Source organism: Telopea speciosissima, chromosome 4, assembly GCF_018873765.1.
Source record: "Telopea speciosissima isolate NSW1024214 ecotype Mountain lineage chromosome 4, Tspe_v1, whole genome shotgun sequence".
NCBI lineage: Eukaryota > Viridiplantae > Streptophyta > Magnoliopsida > Proteales > Proteaceae > Telopea > Telopea speciosissima.
The window spans coordinates 59,881,959-59,903,687 of NC_057919.1; the positions used below are offsets into that span (position 1 = coordinate 59,881,959).

The 21,729-nt window shown below is 39.4% G+C and overlaps 1 protein-coding gene across 1 annotated transcript; it reads right to left on the minus strand.

Annotated features, from left to right (window-relative positions):
• Positions 1 to 1,353: 1,353 nt before the first annotated feature.
• On the minus strand, positions 1,354 to 20,438 carry LOC122657994 (E3 ubiquitin-protein ligase SP1). Its single transcript, XM_043852828.1, has 11 exons — positions 20,173 to 20,438; positions 20,004 to 20,056; positions 18,724 to 18,848; positions 18,530 to 18,625; positions 14,258 to 14,395; positions 14,112 to 14,177; positions 4,604 to 4,716; positions 4,400 to 4,510; positions 3,909 to 3,952; positions 3,683 to 3,791; positions 1,354 to 1,835 (listed from the first exon to the last, which is right to left on the minus strand). Exons 1-11 carry the CDS (start codon positions 20,244 to 20,246, stop codon positions 1,733 to 1,735), a joined length of 1,032 nt encoding a protein of 343 aa, XP_043708763.1. The 5' UTR covers positions 20,247 to 20,438; the 3' UTR covers positions 1,354 to 1,732.
• Positions 20,439 to 21,729: the final 1,291 nt, after the last annotated feature.

Sequence of the window (21,729 nt, forward strand, 5' to 3'; positions counted from 1 at the left end):
TGGATGACCTGTTTCCATTTCCCTTCGACAGTGATTGTCTTAAGAAATGGTCTCCTATCTCTTGGAAATCTTTGTGCTTACCTAAGTCCTGGGGTGGTTTAGGTTTTAGATCTTCCATGATTCATAGTAAGACATTAAGACCCTCCTTGTTATGTTTGGTTGGAGGTTACTTTCCAACCCTGATGACCTTTGAGATTTCATAGTGGGCTGTGGTGGGTTAGTGATCTATACTTTCAGGGACTAGCTGGAATTTATGACCTTGTGTCATCTGCCTTTCCTTCCAACTCTCATGGTGGTTGGTATTGTTGCCCTTTGGCCAGGAATGGAATTTTGACTACTCACATTGTGGCAAAGTAACACCTTGGCATCTTTTTCTTTCTTGCCCAGTAACAAAACAAATCGAGGCTGTTGGTCCATTAGGGTTACGGATTGTGAACTCCTCCACTCATCTTTGTTGGTTGATCTCTTTGACTCCCTTGCCAGTTCTGTGGCTTTGTTACAATCAGAGAAATTACGGATCTTCTCTGTCGTGGCCATTTCAACGTACTATATTTTGGCTCGTGCAGGATGGCCTTACGAGTTGTTTGATACTCTGTTATCTGTAACCCTAACTGTGAAGGATACTGGTACAATTGCTGCTCTCAAGGCTAGGCAATTTAAATTAACAAGAGCAATAATTACTGATGTAATTCCCTTTTTATGGAAATAGATCTTTGTTTTGTTTGTATCAAAACAGAAAGAAAAAAACCAAAGGTGTAGAATTCCTAACTCGAATCTAGGACCGTACCAAGTAGTGTAATCCAATGGATTCGGCTCCTCTCCTGCGAGTCCAGCGCCCCAAGGGAGTGCCCAGGGAGGCATCCGACGGTGCTGGGCTGTTGGGCATGCGGGGATGTCCACGCAGGCACACATCCCCACATGCCCAGCAGCCCAGTGCCATTGGATGCCTCCCTGGCACTGAGTTCGCAGTAGAGGAGCCTGATCCTCAAATCCAACACATCTTGTACTTGTTCAAATCTAAGGTGGCACAGCAGATCATAAATACCAGATGTATCAATGAGTCCAAGTAATCTTCAACCCAGTCAATTTTAATGAGCTCTACTTTAAATTGTTGATCACAAAGAATAAGAAATCAACTCCATGGGCTCTACTGCAATTTTGAGCCAGCAACAGACACTTGGCTCATTGAAAAATATATGTTGCAGGTACAATCAACACGCATACCCACACCTATCAGTATTTTATAAGAAACCACAAATGGGAGAAATTCATCTTTTATCTTAAATTAAGGTAACAATCATGGCAGATGTGTAAAAGGAGCAAGCTTCAAAAGATTATGAGATGATTGGTATTAAAATAGCACCGGCTATCATTTTCACTAATGAAAATTCTCAGTTATCAAATTTTTTTAAAAAAAAAAAGACATTACAATACTTTGGTTTTTATTTACAAAAGATACCAAGCTCTACAGCAATTCCAATTCGAGAAGAAATTTGCAGCAGGAAGCTCAACCCTTTATCAGGAATATTGAAAAAAAAAATCAACATATGATTTGTCAAAAAGGCAGCTCATGTCGGTGAAGTTTCCATTCTATGAGATTCTAATGCCCAAAAGGAAGTGCTCTAGAGGAATTCTGGCAGTCGGATTCTTACCATCAAAGTGAAAATACTAAATTCCGACCCTCATGTGCTTTGCCCTACTGAAGCAGCTGTGAATTGCCAAGAATTTAGTATCAATGGCGGAAAGTCTTTACTACCTGTTCAATTCGTCGCCGACAGAGTGGACAGTTGGTCAAGTGAGAAGAGCACAATGTACAGCAGCACATATGACCACACCTGAAAAGGTATATTCCATGAACATTTTAAATTTTGCAAAGGGCAAAAGAATAGTCATGCACTCATAAATAATTACAAATCTCGCAAGGGTGATACTTAGAAGAGAAATTCGAAATAGGGAAAAAGATAGCCCTGCCGCTAGTGTGCAGTTTTCCTCTCACATGAATTTTTTTATTAATTTCTCTCGACTATTCTGAAAATGTGGGCCCCATATGGATGATACCTTTTCTTAAGACACCCATTGGGGTGGCATGCATATTCCTCCCCACACTGGCAGCTTGGGGAACCCTCTCTCTTAACAATATTTTGATCAATTGCATAAAATAAAACTCTTCCCAGTCTTGACCAACACATCTGAGTATCAGAATCCGAAAGATAAGAAAAACGAAGTAACAGTCATTCACTACTCACTGGAACCTAATAAAGTGCATAAGACCAATTGCAACCTTGAGCGCAGTCCCCTCAGTCAGTGAGCTGCCTCTAGATGAGGTTGTCTGACAATCAAACCTATAAACACTAGCAATCATGTAAATAAGCTGGTATTATTCAAGTCATACACCACTAACGGCTCAAATTTTCTATAGACTTAGCCACTGACAAATCCATACCCTAAAAGAAAACAAAAAAAAAGAATGAAAGTCAATGAATGGGCAATACAGGTAGCCACCACATAGGTGATTGACTCTGGGTTGGCTGCATGTTTGCTTGCACAGCTTGCCTCAGTTCTATACCCCACCACATATGCGTCTTCTCCATTGTCATGCAAGTCACAGACCCAAATTTCTAACTAGAAAAAACAAAGAAAATATCAATTCTTGAATCTTGACACACAAAAAGGCTATGAGATTAAAGGTTGCCAAATGCAGGGACGATGTGGCTGTTGTTTGCCAGGATATCTGTTTCTGGCTTAGACTGCATTTCTATTTACCATGTGTGTATGATTGAGCAATCTGCAACAAACAGTTAACTCAACAAGCTGGTCTCAACTGTCACGGTTGTCAAAAGCTTGTAGGTGAGCCTTGGCAACAGATTTCCTAGTTGCCTAGGCAACATATTTTTAAAACTTAAGAGATTTAAGTGAATTGTAGTAAATAAATAACATTAGAGCTGCCTGGCTGTCTTGAAAAGCTATCATTCACATGGAGCCCACATATTCAGGGTACGAAAGAGAGAGTAATAAAAAAGCCTAAATGAGGGAAATTGCACTCCAGCAGCGTGGGGAAGTTTTTCCCATAACATTATACAGCTAAAAGAAGATAAATGATATATAGAACATATCTAAAATGTATATGGCTTTAATCCAAAAAGGTATATCCATGATACACACTGGACATATATAACATATAGATATTACCTTAGTTCATATTATAACTTCTATAAAATTGATATTGTTTAGTAAGAATAAGCATATCATGTCAAGCAAAAAACCAATGAGCAATAGTCTGGCCCAAATCAACTCCTAGGCGCACGCATAAAACAGGCAATTAACTATTTACATTCCTAGGCTTGTAGTACACATACCCTCTTAGACCGAACCAGTTGCCTAAGCCAGAGCTTATAACTATGGCTACCCTATAGTATATCGCATAAGGATAGTCAAGATAATCTGAGCAGTGTAGCGTGCCAAAAGGGATCCCCCAGAGGCAGCCATCTTGGACCAACTCAGTCACCTAAGCCACAGCTTGATAACTGGGGTTACCATATAATATATACCATATGGGTAGGCAAGAAAATTTGACCTTCAAGTCATGAGTCAATGAAGGGAAAGCAATAGCTGAAGTTAAGTCATGGACATCATAGCAACTTTTTTCTTTGAGAAAAAGCGGGCAGATTGTTCAGCAACTTACGGAACAAAAACAGAATTGTACTCCTGCTCCAGACATATCACACATAGATCTGGCATTAAATGATCCCTCTTTGCATTATCTGATCCATTTTCAGCCTTTCCATTTGATCCTGCATAGAACTTTCATGTCTCTGAAACAATTCTCACACTTGGGAAAAAAACAAAAAAATTTCCAAAACTATACTAAAGCAACTGGTACTTTTGAAACTAGATATATTATGGTCTACCTTCATTCTCCTGCCCCAATCTTTGTGCAGCAGCAGCAAGAACCCTGCATCAACAAGAACAATAACATTTCTTTAACCCCAAATTAGAAGATAAACAAAGGATGCTAACATTTGCTATAATGAGGACTTCATTGCTCCAGGAGGCACTCAATTTGACAAGGTCACTTGCAGCTATGCCCCAGCAGTAAGGCAGTAAGTCAGAACTTTTCTCAGTGGTTGTCAGCTGATTCATCTAGAGGCTGTATAAAGACTGCAGTCAATTGAGTCTAAGAAATAGTAACTAATTTCATTTTCCCACATCCACCTTCATTATAGGATTAGGACCTTATGATGGAAATAAATGCTTTCTTCTTCTCTTTGCTGAAATGATAAAAAGCAAGAATGATAACTACATATTTTTGGCATCTTTTTAAATACCCACCCACCCATTAATTGCTGTTATGTTTGATCTCCTCCCGACCATAAAATAATTAAACACCAATGAACTTTACCTTTTCTGCAAATCCCAGCGACGCCTCCTTTCCATGATATGTTGGATAGCATGCTTTGCAATCAGATAAACACCACAAACTGTGAACCCCAAAGAGGCATATTTGTACCACCTGTTGAAAACAACTTTAAATTTATGCAGATAGAAGGGTGATAAAGAACACATAAAGAACGTAACTTTGCACAAAACTAGTCAAGAGTATAACCTTGACCATTTCCCAAGATTTGCAATGAGCTGATCAATACTTTTGGGCGTCACAAAGAATGGTCCTTTATGGGGTCGCTGAATCCGAATCGTTCCCACATCATCTTTAATAGCCTAAGCAAGAAGTACAAGGAAAAGCTCAGAAAATTTGTGAATGGAAATAAATATTCCAAATTTCCAATACAGACTTGAGGGGTCCACTAATTCATTAACCTGGAATTATCAACCACAAGGTTATATAGCTTGGACCATTATAAACAATTAATCAAAAAACTACATGATTCTAACCTTCTGATCTAAAGATATAATTTCAGAACAAGAAAAATAAGGTAAATTGTTCAGAAATATATCGATACAACAAGCAGTTAGTATCTCCAGTCAATACCCTTTTTGTGAAAGGCAAAAGGATTCTGTGTGCAAACCGCCAGCTAGGCAACAGTTCTGCACATACATGATTCTCAAACACAAGCACATACCCTGTTGAGATGTTGGGAGTTATAGAGGTATAGTCCCACATGATCACATCGGTTATCTGGGACCTTGGATCTGTCTTAATATACCATTGGGCCATCTCCACCTAATGCCTTAAGGTTTTGGGTTAGGCACCCAAGTGGTATTTCGTGGGCTATCCCACTTTATTTAACATGGTATCAGAATTCAGAACCAATTCCATTTATTGTCCTTCTTAAGATGTATCTCCACGTATATGCCAAAGCTATACGTAAGGGGGAGTGTTGAGATGTTGTGAGCTATAGAGATATAGTCTCACTGTCACATCAATTACCTGGGACGTTGGATGTGTCTTAATATACCCTTGAGCCATCACCTAATGCGTTAAGGTTTTAGGTTGAACCCCTAGGAGTTATTTCATGGACTTTTCCACTTTATTTCACGGCCATCTACAACAAGGTTCATAGATAAAAATTCTGGTCCGCATTTCTAAATGACCCTTCAAAATGGACCAAAAATATTTATTGCCCAAGAGGTTGAAAATATTTTGTTCAAGCAGAGTGGACCATTAAATTGGAAGATTTGAATATTGTCTAAAGAGTTTCTCTGTTTGTCAGTTAGGAACTCCCAAACAGTGGATTCAGCTTGTATACCTGTTAGGATTTGGGAAATTGTGAGTTGTGTCAAGAATGACACTAGCCCTCTTTATTTATAATAGAATGAGTAGACATTAGGGTTACAATATAATGACCATAATACCCCTAAACTCTATATTAAATACTCCCCCTCAAGTTGGTGCATAGATATCACACATGCCCAATTTGCACAAAATCGAATGAAACATCTTACTACCAAGTCCTTTTATGAGGACATCAGCTAATTGCTCACTAGACTTCACAAAAGGAATGCAAGTAAGTCCTTGCTCCAGCTTCTCCTTGATGAAGTGACGATCAATTTCAGCATGCTTGGTGCGATCATGCTGTACCAGGTTGTGTACAATGCTAATCGCAAACTTGCTGTCACAGTATAACATCATTGGAACACGAATAGGCAAGCCCAAATCATGGAGAAGACCATGAAGGCATAACAACTCACAAATACCCTGTGCCATAGACCAGGCTACCACAACCTGATTCTTGCTGCGCCAGGTAACAAAATTTCCACCAACAAAAGTGCATTATCCAGATGTGGACCTCTTATAATTATGTGAACCAACCCAATCTACATCAGTAAAGGCCTCGTGGACCAAGTTTCCCAAGAAAGTGATGCATACATGCAAAACATACGCAATCAAAGACCTTGGGAGGAACAATAAATGAAGAGGAACTAATAAGAACCTCAATGGGGCAGTGGAAAGACAATATGCGAGACGACATCCAATTTATCAAGTATGCAGCTAGAAGAACAACTTCACTCCAATATTGGGCAGGGACATGCATCTTGAACATAAGAGTACGAGCCACCTCCAAACGGTAGTGATTCTTACGGTCAGCAACACAATTCTGCTCTGGAGTATCAACATAGCTGGTGTGATTGATACTGCCGAAATCCGCAAGATAGGACTGAAAGGAACCCTCCATGTACTCCCTACCAATATTAGTACGAAGGATTTGAATCCGGGCATCATACTGAGTCTGCATCAACTAATGGAAACGCCTAAAACAATGAGACACCTCACTCTTCTAATGCATCAAGTAGATCCAAGGGAGCCAAGTATGACAATCAATAAATGATACGAACTAATAATAACAGACAGAGACACAATGGGTTGGGCCCAATACATCAAAATGAATTAATGAAAATGGAACCAAACTTTTACTGCCCAAACTGGGATAAGTGTTTCTAGTTTGCTTTGCAAAAATGCAAGCATCACAAAAGAATTGTTTCGGGTTACATTTAGAAAATAAAGTAGGAAAAACAGTAGATAATGTGTGCAACAGAGGATGTCCCAAATGCTGGTGCCACAAACGCAACTCGGTCAAAGCAGCAGTAGAAGAATCCGTGTGATGAGCCTGAGTAGGAAGAACAGGAGAGGAACCATTGTCAAGTAAGTAAAGGCCACCGTGCACTTTACTACTGCCAATCGTTACCCCAGTCACCATGTCCTAAAAAATGCAATGAGAGGGGAAAAAATGAGACCTTGCAATTTAAAGCCTGAGTAATACTACTAATGGAAAGGAGATTAGTAGGAAAAGAAGGAACATGCAAAAATGAAGATACATACAAACCAGAGGTCTGAACAACTCCCTTCCTAGTAATAGAAGAAAAAGAGCCATCCGCGATGCGAACTTTTTCCTTACTGACGAAAGAGAATATTGAGAAAAGTGATTGGAAGACTCAATAATATGATTCGTAGCACCAGAATGGATTACCAAAATAAATATCTGAATGGGCAAAATGGGACTCGGAATGAACTAACACAGAAGCAACAGGTGCAGCAGATGGAGAAGTCAACTAAGTCATCATTTGGCGCAAATAGCTGCTCCAGGGAAAAATCCAACTCTGTAGAATCCTCAGTAGTAATCTCCAAGGTACTAAAACTCGGGTCTGGGTACCAACTCGACTCTTGGAAAAACCGAGACGAGTCGAGATCTCGCCGAGTTGGTGTATTTTTTTTTTTTTTCAACTCGAAGCCTCAACTTTGGGTCAACCCAAGATCTGAGATCTCACCGAGATCTCGCCGAGATATGTCGAGTTTTGTCCAATCAGGTAAGGTATTTAAGTGGTCGGTGGGTTAAAATAATGGATCGAAACCAAGATCCAACCGAGATATTGCACTTTTGAGACTCGTAGGCAGTCTTGTCTCGGCTTTCCAAAAATCGAGAAACTCGGCGAAATCTCGCCGAGATCTCGGGAGTTCTCGAACTATGGTAATCTCAGTATGGTGTGCAAGAGGTGGATTGCCACCATTACCATTGCCACGACCACTAGTAGCAACACCATGGCCACTAGCAATCTCGGGACGTCATAGTTGTCACGGTGTCTAGGCGACCCAAGGCATTGGAGAGGGTCCAAAATCAAGGTGACACCAACTAGGCAACCAAGGCGTCTGCCTAGGCACCCAAGGTGCCCAAGTTGATCATAGTGCCTAGTCGCCTACACAATGCCTTGACAACTATGTGGGACACACATGAAGTTTCCAACAATAGCCTTTAGTATCACATTCCTTGCCATAATACTCGCACTTTAAAGGCACCTTCACAGTCTAGTTGCGATCACTTGAACAGTTGGAAGAAACCCCACCACGGGATTGAGAACTAGAACCAGAATATAAAGCGGACCTCTCTTGGGTAATCGACTGTACCATGGCAGTACGTCGATTATCCTCATATTGAACCAGAGAATATGCCTGGGCTAAGGATGGAAAGGGATCACGATTTAGGACATGGGCCCTAATCTGATCAAACTCAACGTTCAGGTCAACGAGGAACTCATATACTCAGAGCTTGTCTTCCCGTTTCTTAAAGGGAGATGCATCACCAGAACAGAGAGGGTGATAATCTACATAAATATCAAGTTCCTCCACATACCTCGTAACTAAGTAATACTGGGAGAATGTCATCTCCTTCTGCTTGGTGCCGCTGATTTTCTGTCACATTTCATACACTTAGGTGGCATTCCCAACCTGAAAATAGGTTTCCTTTGCAGCTTGCCAAATATGGACAGTAGTATCAAGTAAAAGATATCCCCTAGCAATAGTGGGGTGCATCCAATTCAGCAGAAAGGCCATCACAAGTGAGTTTTCAGAACTCCACTTCCATTGAGAAGAATCGTCAGTCGTAGGTTTCACCAAATCACCCGTGAGATATTTTGAAAAATCATGGGAATCAATCGAAAGAAAGCAAGACTTCGACCACATCAAATAATTACTCCCGTCAAGTTTAACAGAGCAAACAAGGATTGTAGGCAAATCGTTATGGTTGTTCCCTCCATCCGAAACAGTTGATACGGAAGAACCTTCTAACGTAGCTGCTAATCTCAAAAAACTGCACGGACAATATGCCAGAAAGAATCACCAAAGCATGCTACAAGAGAAAGTGTAGCTTGAACAACCAAAAAATCAGATCTGGGATTGAACCATCAGATCGAGTTTAAAATATAGGGAAACAAACAAAAAAAGGACCCTTGGTGGGAACAAAAATCACCACCAAGGGTGAAACAAGGCTCACCGTTCCAAGGAAGGAACCGTGAGAGATAGAAAGGCAGAAGGTGGTGGTGGCGGCGCTGGCTTGTAGCGTTGTGTGGAGGTGGAAAAAGAAAGGGACAAACCGAGAGGGAGAAAGAGAGACGGACTGTGTTTTTTTTTTTTTTTTTTTTTTTTTTTGGGGGTGCAGAAACCCCTCAAGAGGGGGAAGAAGATTCCATTTCAACTGGTAAAAGAAGCTTTACAATATCCAAAAGGTCCCCCGGAAAGGAGGTAACCCAAAAACCACGGTGAGGGAAGGATAGGGCCCACTTAGAAATAACGTGAGCCAACCCATTCTCCTCCCGACCAATATGCGCAAAACAACAAAAAGCAAAGGCTGATTTCAAAGCTAAGACATCCAACACAATGGAGGAGATACTAGTGGGAGGAGAGAAGGGGGGTCTGATAGGCACTAGACAAGGACCTAGCAATCAGAGTAGATCGACACCTTCGAAAAGCCTAACTGACGAGCCGATGACAGAGCCAATCGAACAGCAATAGCTTCACCAACCACGGCCGGCATGAGCACCAAGTAATCTGAAGCGATCAGTTTAATCTGCTTCCTGTGGTCAAGAATAATACAACCAACCCCTGTAGCCCTGGGCCTAGAGGCCGTCACTGCATCCATGAAGATAGAAAACGCCTCAGGCGGAGGTGGAGGAAGAAACAACCCTGAGCACGAAGACAATGAACATGCTGAAGATCCTGGGATGACCGAGGGAACCTCGTCAATATATCAATTCACCAAATCCACCCAAGTACGGAAGGGGAGGAGGGAATCTTTGAAGATTCTTGAGTTCCTGAGTTTCCAAATTTCCCAAACTGTGATAGCATGGACAACGAAGAAGCTCTGCTGCTCCTTTTTTGAAGAGCCAGGTGGGCTCCCCCACTTAATAATCCAATCCTAAAGAAGCTTGGTCATGGGGAAGATCCCAAGATCGATCTCTGCTCTGAAACCATGTTGGGATTTGGGAAATTGTGACTTGTGCCAAGAATGACACTAGCCCTCTTTATTTATAATAGAATGAGTAGAAATTAGAGTTACAATATAATGACCATAATACCCCTAAACTCTATATTACAATATTACCATTCCAAGGGAGTAATATTTTGGTTCCTTTTATTGATGACGTTGAACGTACTTTGTTTTTCATCCAGTAATGATGAACTTCATGGACTTTATAAGTTGGCAAAGGTTCCTCAAGAGGCCATCCCTATACAAGGCTTTTACTCCATGCAGATAATCCTTTTTATTCTTTTTTATATCTTTTCTCTTTTTGTATGCTTCCCTAAGCTGTATCCAATTTCGATTTGCCTCTTCATTTATTAACAAATTGTTATTCCCAACAAGTAATTTACTGTTTCAGCATTCACATTCTTCTTCTAATCCTCCAACCCAAGCCCTACTTATTCCCATCGATCTATCTAACCCTAGGACATTCACAATTCTGTCCAGCCTTATTCCCTCATCAGAATCCAACCAAAATTGGATCACAGCCCCCTCTCACCATCCCCTCCACTCTACCTAGCTTACAGCCTCATCCCACCATTAAAACCCTAAAACCTAACTAGACCAATTCAACCATAAGAATTCTCTCAAATTACAGCCGAACCACCTTACTACTGCCTCTAGCACTCGACCTGAACCCCTTACCTGAATTCCCATCCTAAACCCTAAAACTCAACTCTCTTACTTTCCCCAAAACCCAAAACCCTAATTTTTTAAATTTTAAATTTTCATTCAAACATCATTAAACCTTCACTGTTAGCTTCCTATGAACCTGTCTCGCTTTACTAAATAAGATCCAACCCCATTACCCCAAGCCTAACCCTAGTTTTGACCTAATTCCTCAAATCTGCCCCAATCGGCCAGCTGTTTAGGAAGGTCCTGGACCCCTGGTTACTTGGCTCTATCTAGGACTACATTAATTAGGATTGATTTGCTGATTTGTAGGGGATTTAATTGCAATCAAGTTTGCAGATCAGCAGGGGATATCGTACAGCATGTCAAGCCAAGATGCTGCCTACATTATATGGATTGACCAGTTTTCATTTTGGGAATTGATTGACCTTATTTAAAGAGATATTTAAGGTATTAAATTCTGACAGAGATTAGCTATCGTACATCCTGTCTAACAGAAGATATACTTCAGAATTTGGTGGGCCAATACGTGGAGAAGAATTCAAGGGAATATTCTCCAGATCTCGTGGGCCCCATGGCCATTACATGAAGAAGCCTCTTGAGGATTACGCAGCTCTTTTTGTAGTCCTATATTTTAGGATTTAATTATACCTTGCGTGGGGGTTTTATTAGACTAGTAAGTTTCTATATTAAATGGGTGTGTTTTATGTAGTCGATAGTTTCTATTTTCTAGGATTACTTAGTTTCTTAATTAGGATGGGATTGGGTTGCTTTGTAACTGGTTTATCATAAATAGGCATATGTGTGGCTGGGCAGACGAGGACAGAGGTTGAAGAAAAGAACTATAGTTGAAGCTGTGAGACGCAGTGATGGTCTGGTGAGAGACCGTGGTTGAGAGGCTGAGACTATAGTTCTTTTCTTTAATCTCTGTCCTCGACTTGGGCGCCTTGGTCGCCTAGGCGGGCGCCATGGACGCCTTGTTCGCCTAGTTGGTGTCACTCTAAATTTGGACCCTCTCCACCGCCTAAGGTTGCCTAGCCGCAGTGACAACTTTGGAGCTGACCCTATCCCCCTTTCCATACCCCCTTCTTCTTATCCTTTATGCTCTTCTTTCGTATGTAAACAGAAAATAGCAAAAAAAGTGTTTTAGTTATTCAATTTTTGTTCCTTTTATTGTATTGATCCTGCTGCAATCGATCTCCCGCAGGTTTCCCTGGTTCGAGGTCGAGTTTGCATTGTTTTCATAATCTTTTGTTCTTGCTGGTTCTTCTCTGAGAGGATCTAATATTAACCTGTGGATACCCTGTTTTAGATCTCTTTCAGCCTAATTTGATTCTTCACCTGAAGCTGATTTGCTCATTGGTTCAGGGTGAGACTTGGGAGCATTCAAGGCCTCCCTAGTACTGACCTTCAACCAGGTTATTGGGCTGATCAGAACTATTTCTCTTAAGTTATTAAAAATCTCTTGTTTCTGTCCTGTGTTCTATTTCAGACTCGAGTTTTTCATATTATTTCTATATCTAACCTTTAGATCTGCGTTATACTTTGGGGTTTAAATTAGACAGCCAAGAAGAGAACTCGACTTGAATATTAGGGTGATCCGACTCCCTGATTTTATTTTATTTGAAATCTCTTAATTTCTTAATTCTCACTTTCAGATTTGTTATTCTTCAATTACTTTCAATCTGACCATTGGATCCAAAGAACACCTATTCTATTTATCTGTGAGTGATTGTTAAAGTCTCACCTTCATTTGAGAATGTTGACTTCTGTTGACTTTTCAACTTGGGTTTACTTGGGATCTTGTAAAGGAGATGTTTAGCCGGAACCTAGGGTTCATCCTACCTACCCCCCACCACAAGGTCATTGAACATATGGAGCTCACACCCATCATATATTTCTGAATGTAATTTCCCCAAGTTCAAGTTTCATATTTTCCAAAAGCAAATGCTTATCTTTTTCAAATACTACCAAAGCAAACAGAAGATTTTATTACCCCCACAAAAAGGGGCAAGAGGTTGATAAAATGACAAGGTAATTTCCACTAATCCATGAGAATACTTGGTTATAGCAGATTCTCACATCTGCCTTATAGAATGATTCACAATCTAGTGTAAAAGAACTGTCAAGTAACATTCTGTTTCTGATCTGATATCTGACTCATTCATTGGGTTTTATTACCCAAACAAACCAAAGAAATTTCATCAACTCTAATAGATCCAACCTTTGTGAGGGAAGCCACATTCCTAACAATGTTATCGAGTAATAGGGGACCATCTAACAAGTAGTAGTTTCAACACAAGTATTATGCCACAAGGACACCATCGTCTTCGTTCCCTTCTTGTGAAGTCTCTAGGAGTTCTTCCTTATTTTCTTTAGTTCATTCTAAGTTTTGGGGTCCGTGTCATGTCAAGAGTTAGGTTTCTTTTATTTTGTTACTTTTTTTGATGACCACTCTCAAATGACTTAGTTAGGTTTCTTTTATTTTTGACACAAGACAGTTTTTTTTTTTTTTTTTTTTGGGGGGGGGGGGGTTTGAAATCCACAAGACAGTTTAGATCAGCATCAAAGCAGCTAAAAATTGACGGACAAAAGATCCAATGCATGGAAAGCCATATGATTGAACATTAGAAAATTTAGGTGTGGGACTTAACATAGCCTGATCTACAAGGTCCCTCATCGATCTAACAACCAGAATGATCAGCAGCATTGTTACACTAATTTAACAGTTGAAAAACACAAGGGCAAGGAGGTCATACATGATAAGCCATATGAATGAGATGGCTACGACATTTGACTTCAGTAACCCAAGCAGTGCCCTAGCCATCCAATGGTCAAATTTTTTTCCAAAACAGTAAGCCTAATTGGACTGAAACTTTACATAGGAGCAGAAATTATGCACAATGGACAATATTTTCCAAACATTTGAGAGCCAACAAACACGTGGCAAACATATGCTATCGACAAAAACCATTTCATCACTGGCAGCGGAAACTGGCTTTCCCAGATTAAGAATAACCTCCACACTGCAGGTGAATCATATATTTTCAGAGGGAGTCTGTGTAGATTAGTAATGCACCGTTGAAATCATAGTTATCAAGGCGGCAAGGTGACCACCTTGGCGACGCCTTGATAACTATGGCTTAAATTCCAAAATAAGTATTCTAATTGTGGTTGAGTGTAACAGAAGGAGATCCTCTAATGAAGGTTTAACATTTTATTAGACAATACCTCGCCAACAACAGTCAAGGAAGTACCAGTGGGAAGAACTCTTTCAATCCGCTTGACCCCAAGCATCTGTGGAACCCAATTGCAATCAAATAAGCTCAATTCAACTCTATTAAAACTTCTGTAAGGACAGTATTACTGAGACAAACCTTAAGACCTTGGAGATAGTCCAATGTTCCACGAACAAGAGATCGCCCAGACTCCTCAAAGACTTCACTGGCAACAGTTAAAACCAAGCCTGTAGCACCTCGAGCTCCCACAACATAAACACGACCAGTTCCATCATCCTGATAAACATTAATAATTGAAATATTCAAGGGGGAGAAATCTTCTGAAAGAAGCAATTATATGCCACTAAGACACCATTTAAAATGGCACCTAGGCAACTGTCTAGACATTTTGGGCAGGACCAACTAACTTACGACTTGTCAATCAGTCGCATACAACTAGTCCAGCATTATCCTTGCATGTCTTGTACAAGGATATTTGTCTAAAAGCCTGAGATTTTTTTTAAAAACAAATGTACAAGGATATTTGTCTAGTTACATTTTAGCTCTTAGGACCCAAAAACCCTAGAATCTGTGTTTTTTGATCTGAGAGGCAATTCTAAGGTTCTTGGGACCAATTCCGCCCAATTCCAATCCAAACCGGATCGAAATCGGCAGGGACTGATTCCATCTTTTACAACCTTGAGTAACAGAAGGGATCGATTCCAATCCGATCCGGATTGAAGTGGATTGGGAGGATATGCAGAAATGCAACTAGTTAAAATTTTACTGAAGGAGTGAGATACCGCCAAAAGACAGCTTCAGTCCATTATATAAGGATGAAAAAAGGCCCTAGAGGCTATACAACATGAGAGAAAATAATTTTACATCTTCTGACAGCAACTCTGATTTATCATTTCACCGTTTTGGATTATTTTAGACAATCATTCTCTCTTTCCTTCTTCTTTTTCCCCAAAAAAATTGTGACGTAGTAATCACTTGAGGTGTACAAATACTACCCATTCTCGCATCTTTCGCCAATGATCTTCAGTCAATATAATGTACCCAACACCAATGCTACAAAAATTTCTTTCCCTTTTCTCCATTTCAATTATTTATAGCCCATAGAAGAAATACAGCCAGTTATCACAATCTTTGCCAATGATCTACATTACACTTTTCCAAATATTTTTTTATCTACAGCATTAATTCTACACAAATTTATTTTCCTTTTCTCCATTTATAGTTTTTAGTGGCCTAAAATCAAAAGAAGTTTTTCTGGAACAGACAGGATGATCACATACAGTAGAATTTTAGAACAAGGTTCAGACTTCAGACTTCATACTCCAGTGAGCTTGTCATTTCATACGGAGCAAGCTGTCGCCTTAGTGCAGGGCGCCTTGAACTGGTTTAATTGGTATCAGACCAGGTTATGGCACTTGTTTATGTCAAATATCATTGAAGTAAATGTTACCCCCTATTTAAATCCAATAAAAATAGTTAAAAAATAAAATTCCAAAAGGATAAAAAGTCAACCCCACCTGTTCAAGAACAAAAACTGGATTTTTGGCGGTAGGTGAAATTTTCAACTTTCTAAGGTGGGGTTTTTCTCAAATCTAAAAATTCCATAAATCTTAATATGGTAAAACATTGCTAAAAACCCAAAATGCAGTAAAATATTCATTGTTCTTGCTGTTTTCACCCCATCTTTACGACCAAAGGATGAAATCTTTCGCCAATCGGGGGGGTGTGATCCTGCCGATGAAACCTTTGTACCGAGGTTCGATCTGCTATGTGAGATTGGGACAACCAACCTCTATTAAGGAAGGAGGGAATGGAGCTGCGATTACCACTTCTATTGGGGTTGCCGCTGCTATGGCAAGGGGGGGAGGCTTTCAAGGGTGGAATTGCAGAACAAATGTCCAATATGCTCTATCTGTATCTAAAAAAATATTTTCATTCAAAGCGATTTTGGCAGCATTCACGCACACCAAATAAGGTTTGACCAAAACATAACTCCTTCAATATAAATTAGATTTAAGCAATCTTTCATTTGTTGGAAAGCTGGTTTTGTCTTCTACCTAATACAAAAAGTCTAATGTAAAAATAAAATCATTTGATCAGTCAAACTTCTTAGAGAACAATACCATTTCTCTAAATTGAGAGCAGTTTAATAACTTATTGATAAGATCATATTTTCTAAGAACAGTATAAACCAAATGTATGTTTTGATTGTTTCAAATTTCTAATAGCTTGCTTCTTCAATTTTGCTGTCTTCTAGTTCTATGTTGATTTTTTTTTTTTTTTTTGTGTAAGAGTTCTATGTTGATTTTTGATGACTTTATGTGGCTTAATATTGATTTTATATTACTTGATGTGACTTAATGTTGATTTTTTATGACTTGATGGTGCTTAATATTGAATCTTATGACTTGATGTGGCTTAATGTTGATTTTTTATGATATAAGGTACAAATTATACCCGAAAGCCCTAAGAAATACATGGGAAAGAGGGTCGGATTAACCCCGAAAGAAGTGAAACACTTGGGCACCTTGGCACCTTGGTCGCCTAAGCGCTTAGGCACCCCTCCACCGCCTTAGGTCGCCTTGCCACCTTGACAACTATGGGCTTCAGCTTGGAAGGGGTGAAAACGGAAAGTTTTGAAATTATTTTTGAACAAATATGCTCCTCTTTTCTAGGCTGTTCATGTCACTTCATGCTGAGACAGGGGATGTTGATGGAAAGGCGTCTTTAAAAGAACAGGAATCAGGTGAGAAGAAATCAAAAGTTCAGGAGAAATCTGAGACAGATTGATGTGTTCTCACATTGGCAACCTTCTAGATAAGGAACATAGATATCTGTTGACCTCTTTGACAGGCAAACCGAAGCAATCTTGGGTTCCGAAACCCTTGAATTGGATTTCTATGGGCCCACAAGAATAGTAGATACCTCGAATTAAAGGTTCAATGGCATATCAGTAAATATGGGAAACAATTTACGACCCTCTTAACAAGATAACTTAAATAGGAATTAAATGGTAAGCAAAGGGCTTTCTGAAATTTTGAATAATAGAGAAAAGAATCAAAAAACAAACTTATGAAGTGAGGGGTTATTGGCATTTTTCTTGAGATCAGGGTCTATTTGTGAAATAATGAAGTGTTTTTCTTCAACTTACAATGGTTGCAGTAAACCAGCAGTAAAATTGCTGGTTTTGATTGATAGAACTCACTCAGTAGGAATCCATTCCAACTGAACCTTGGGGTTAATTTCGTGACTCAAAACCCTACCGGAAGCCAGCAATATCAGATCCAATACTCAGCTGCAGATTGAGAATAGATGTTCTGAAACTTGGCCTGGCAAAACAATGGAAGCAAGTTCTGCACTTTGATTTGTTCTTCACAATCCATGCTGACTTTTGAGGTCAGATTACAAGGTCGTCCTAAGACAGAGAAGTACAACCCCCCCTCTCAAATTTTCAGTCTGATCTGTGAAGGTTCAATGGAGTTCTAACAAATCTCCCTCCACCCAGCGTTAATGCATACAGCAAAAAAGGGAAACAGTTGCAGCACCACAAGATACTGAGGAAAGAAAGAGAGAAGAGAAAGAAAACCTTAGACGAGCGAGAGAGAGAGAGAGGTACACGTAGCTCACGGCAGCCATTGGTTTCAACCCAAAACAACTTTTCATTTAAAAAATCTCCAAATTTTGTGTTGATTGCAAGTTGTATTTAAAGAAGAAAATAAAATCTCCTAATTGGAGTTAAAAACAGAAGACTGAAAATAGAATTGGAATTTGACTCAAATCTCCTACTGGCTTATGACAATTGACAACTAACATTATCTATAGAAATAAAAATTACAAAATAACTCAATGAAACAAATCCCTACGTCCTACGTTAACTGCATCACAAATCCATGGACAAATGCCGACGGAAACGAAAAGCCAAGAAAGGACTTCTGGCAACAAAGTCAAAGCTTTAGGAGGCAAAAAAAATAGTTTTCCTTCTGCACAGCCTTCGAACTCTGGAAGTCATTTGTTAGTGGTAGAAAGACTTTGGCAACAAAGTCAAAGCTTTTGGAGGCTGGTTATTACCACCAGATGTGAAGCATTCATAACATTTTTCCAGGAGAAGAACTAATTTCCTTCTCTACGACTAAGCGCAAACTGCTTAAGTGGTCCTAGATTGCTATTTCTATTGGCAACAGCTCTTAAGGAAAAACTAGAAAAGGGCCTCTTCCAGGAGGAGCTGATAATTGTAAGCAGTAATTACCCACACCAAGCTGCAAACTAAATCGACATAGCTTAACTTTGACAGTCAACTAGACCTAATCCAGAAGTCAGATGCAACACTCAATAAATCTTTTCCTTCTTTTAAAGGGTAAAATAAGTAATTCACCTATCTATGGGGTACATTAAGGAAAATAAACTACTTACCAAGTACCAAGGAACCTCTTTGCTCATAGATAGCATCAATGCAGAGTCTTGTATCCAAGAACCTGCATCATTGTGCTTCAAAAAATGTTGCTCTGCCTGAAGAAAAATAAAATCAGACATTCAAAAGCCAATTTAGAACTCAAGGAATAGGCAACTGCATATTTATAATCTTTATAAGGAAATGGCCTTCATACCGTTTCCTCCACTATTACACCCCTCAAACCGCTATATTCGCAATTGATTGGTGTCTCTGAGCTAACTCGTCCAGAAACCGTAACAACCAATGGTAAAACTTTGCATGCAGTATCCAGGAGCTGTGCTGAAAAGTAAGAGAACACAAATCTATAAGCTAATCCTACAATCATTGGCCACAGATGTTCCAAGAAGAACTCATCATTTAAAATGTGATAAGCATTTATTCATGGGTCATTGGTTTTTCAATTTGCAAGTGCCGAGGAAAAGGAAGATAGTAGCAAGAATATGATGATGTGGGGCGACAATGAAGAAGAAACAGAGATAAAAGGAAAAGGTGATATATATGATGACTGAGAAGATAATAAATATTAAAAAAGAAGAAAAAGAGAATGGAGAAGATTAAGGAGATGGGCGAGGGGAAGAAGAAGATGGTGAGTTGGTGACAACAATGAAAATGATGTTGAGGATGAAGGAGAGGTGGAAGAGGGTGAAGAAGAAGATAATGAATAGATGAAGAAGGATAAGAAGAACACACGTAAGACAAAGAAGAGGATGGTGAAAAAAAAGATGGAGAAGAGTAAAGAGGACACAGTGAAAAGTATGAGGGGGAAAAGGAAACAAATGGAATTTAAAAGCAAAAAGGGAACATGAAAAGCAGGAAATTGAGAACAAAAATGACATGAAAGGGGATGCAAGAAAGCCTACAACTCTTTGACATGAACGAAGGTGATATTCTCTCTTTAGTGGCACACTATGGGTGAAGGTTTTGACAAAAATAATAGACAAAAAGTAGTATGGTTCTTACTTAGTGCAGAAGGAGGGGGGCTAAGGAGAAATACCACGAAACAGAAGATTGAACTACACACTTTTCAAATGTCATAACTGCACTATTTCGCAAGCCATTTGCTCTATTGGGTAAACCCAACATCTATAGCCAGTTTTCTTGAGGAATGCTTAGCAGATAATATACTTGTGCAGCACAAAAAAGCAGTTATCGTGTCTTGACACATTCTCGTTAATGGGGGCACCAACCGAAATAATCACAATTGTCAACAAACCTGGGGAATGGTAGATCCTATCCATGATATTGTCCACTAACAATAACATAAGACACGTATTTTGAATTTAAGGTTCAATATTAGATTCAGTTCAACCAATAATACACCCAGAATATAAAAAATTTTCGAAAAGCAAATAGCATCTCCGTTTAGGCTAAGGAAAGACATGGAGAAAAATTCAAAAATTCAATAACAGAACAACTTAAAAAGAAGTGGCATACCTAAATCCTTCAATTGGTTTAGCCGAGTAACCGATTTAAGACTTTCCGCATCCCTGAACAAAAAAAAAAAAAAAGAGCATAACTTTAACACCCAAAGATTGAAAAAAGGAAAGATGCGAAAAACGAAAACAAACAAGAACGCTTAAAAAAGTAAATTTGTAAAGTGCACCTTCCGCTGTTCCTCCCAAGTAGATAAAATGCAGCTGCACTCAAGCAGCAGCTCAGTCCTCCCCACGGAAGCATATTCAAGAACTCAAGAACCAGATACACTGACCCTACAAAGCTTGCTTCGTGCAATAGAAAGGGCCGCACATAAGACAGTCTGTGAGATCAAATGGGTTAAAAAATCAGGAAAATTTATGCGATCCTGTGGTTTATCAACAACTTCAGCACAGTGAAGCTTGAACATATGAAATTAAATGAGTAAAAATATAGAAAGAGGAAAGCCAAATTTCGAATCTGTCACTAAATTGGTGGAATGAAAAGGGCAAAGGGCATGAAAATAGATTCAGGAATGGAAATTCCGCAGCTACTAGGGTTCTGCATATTAAGCAAGATTGGGAGTCGAGGGTCGGAAACTGGATTTATTGCAACTGAAGAGAGAAATACGAAAGAGTTATAGGTCAGGCAAAGATTGGATGTATATACTTGTTTTTAAACTAAAAGGCTCCACAGAAAGAAAGAATCCGATGCGAGGGGTGGAGGAGAGGGCCAAGAAAGCACAATCCGCTAACCTAAGAGTTGCGTTTGTCATCAGATGTCTGTTTTTAAGGTGCACGCAGTGTGATTCTAATTTTTGAAAGGGAAGAGAACACTAACCGGTCATGTAGCCCCTGCACAAGTGCCGGGCCAATGAGAGTCGCACGCAGGGGCGTTGGTTTGGATGGGATTTCCGATTTCAATGGGGGTTGATCAATCTTTTCGCATGCCCCTGTGTGCAATAACCATGAGATCAATACCATTCTTTTTTGCTTTTTGAAATTTTATTAAGAAATTCGAGAAAAGCATGTGCCATCCTCTCTCTTTCCCTTTTGGAAAATACCTCCCTTTTTTTTTTCCCTATGTTCAGACCTATGATTGGTGTACGTCGCTAGTTTACTGAAAGTAGTCAGCATAACTATCCCGCTCCTATAAAATAAGTAGAGAGCTCAAAGCTGAAAATACCAGGCAATTTTGCCGATATATCATTGTATCAGCATTTTAAATCATGATTTTAAGAATCGGTGTCTATGTCGGTCAATGTATCGAGATTATAAATCTTAGTTTTAAAAATCGATATTGGAATTGGTATCATTCTCGATTGATACTGATATAGATCAATTGTATTAGGTCGAATCGGATAGTTTTGCCTTCAATTTCAATAAAAATAAAAAATAAAAATTTCACAGATTAACCCCTAACAAGAACCATTCCCCTGATACAGACAAGCATCAATATCGATTGGATCCAATTCCTACTTCAAATAATTGGACACAATTCCAATAAAATCAAAATCCAAATCATTGGTTAGAAGCCGGTTTAGTTGATTGTCTATTCTACTTCCTCAAACAATGATTGAGGTTATGTTATGCGGCTCTTCTGGACTCCTTGTGCAGCCCATTGCATTGACTTAATGCTAAAAGATATGGGAAAGTTAAAGTTGGTGAAGACTGTGGTTGAAAGTGCAAGACAAGTCACCAACTTTGTATACAATCACTCCTATACACTCAATCTATTGAGGGAAAAA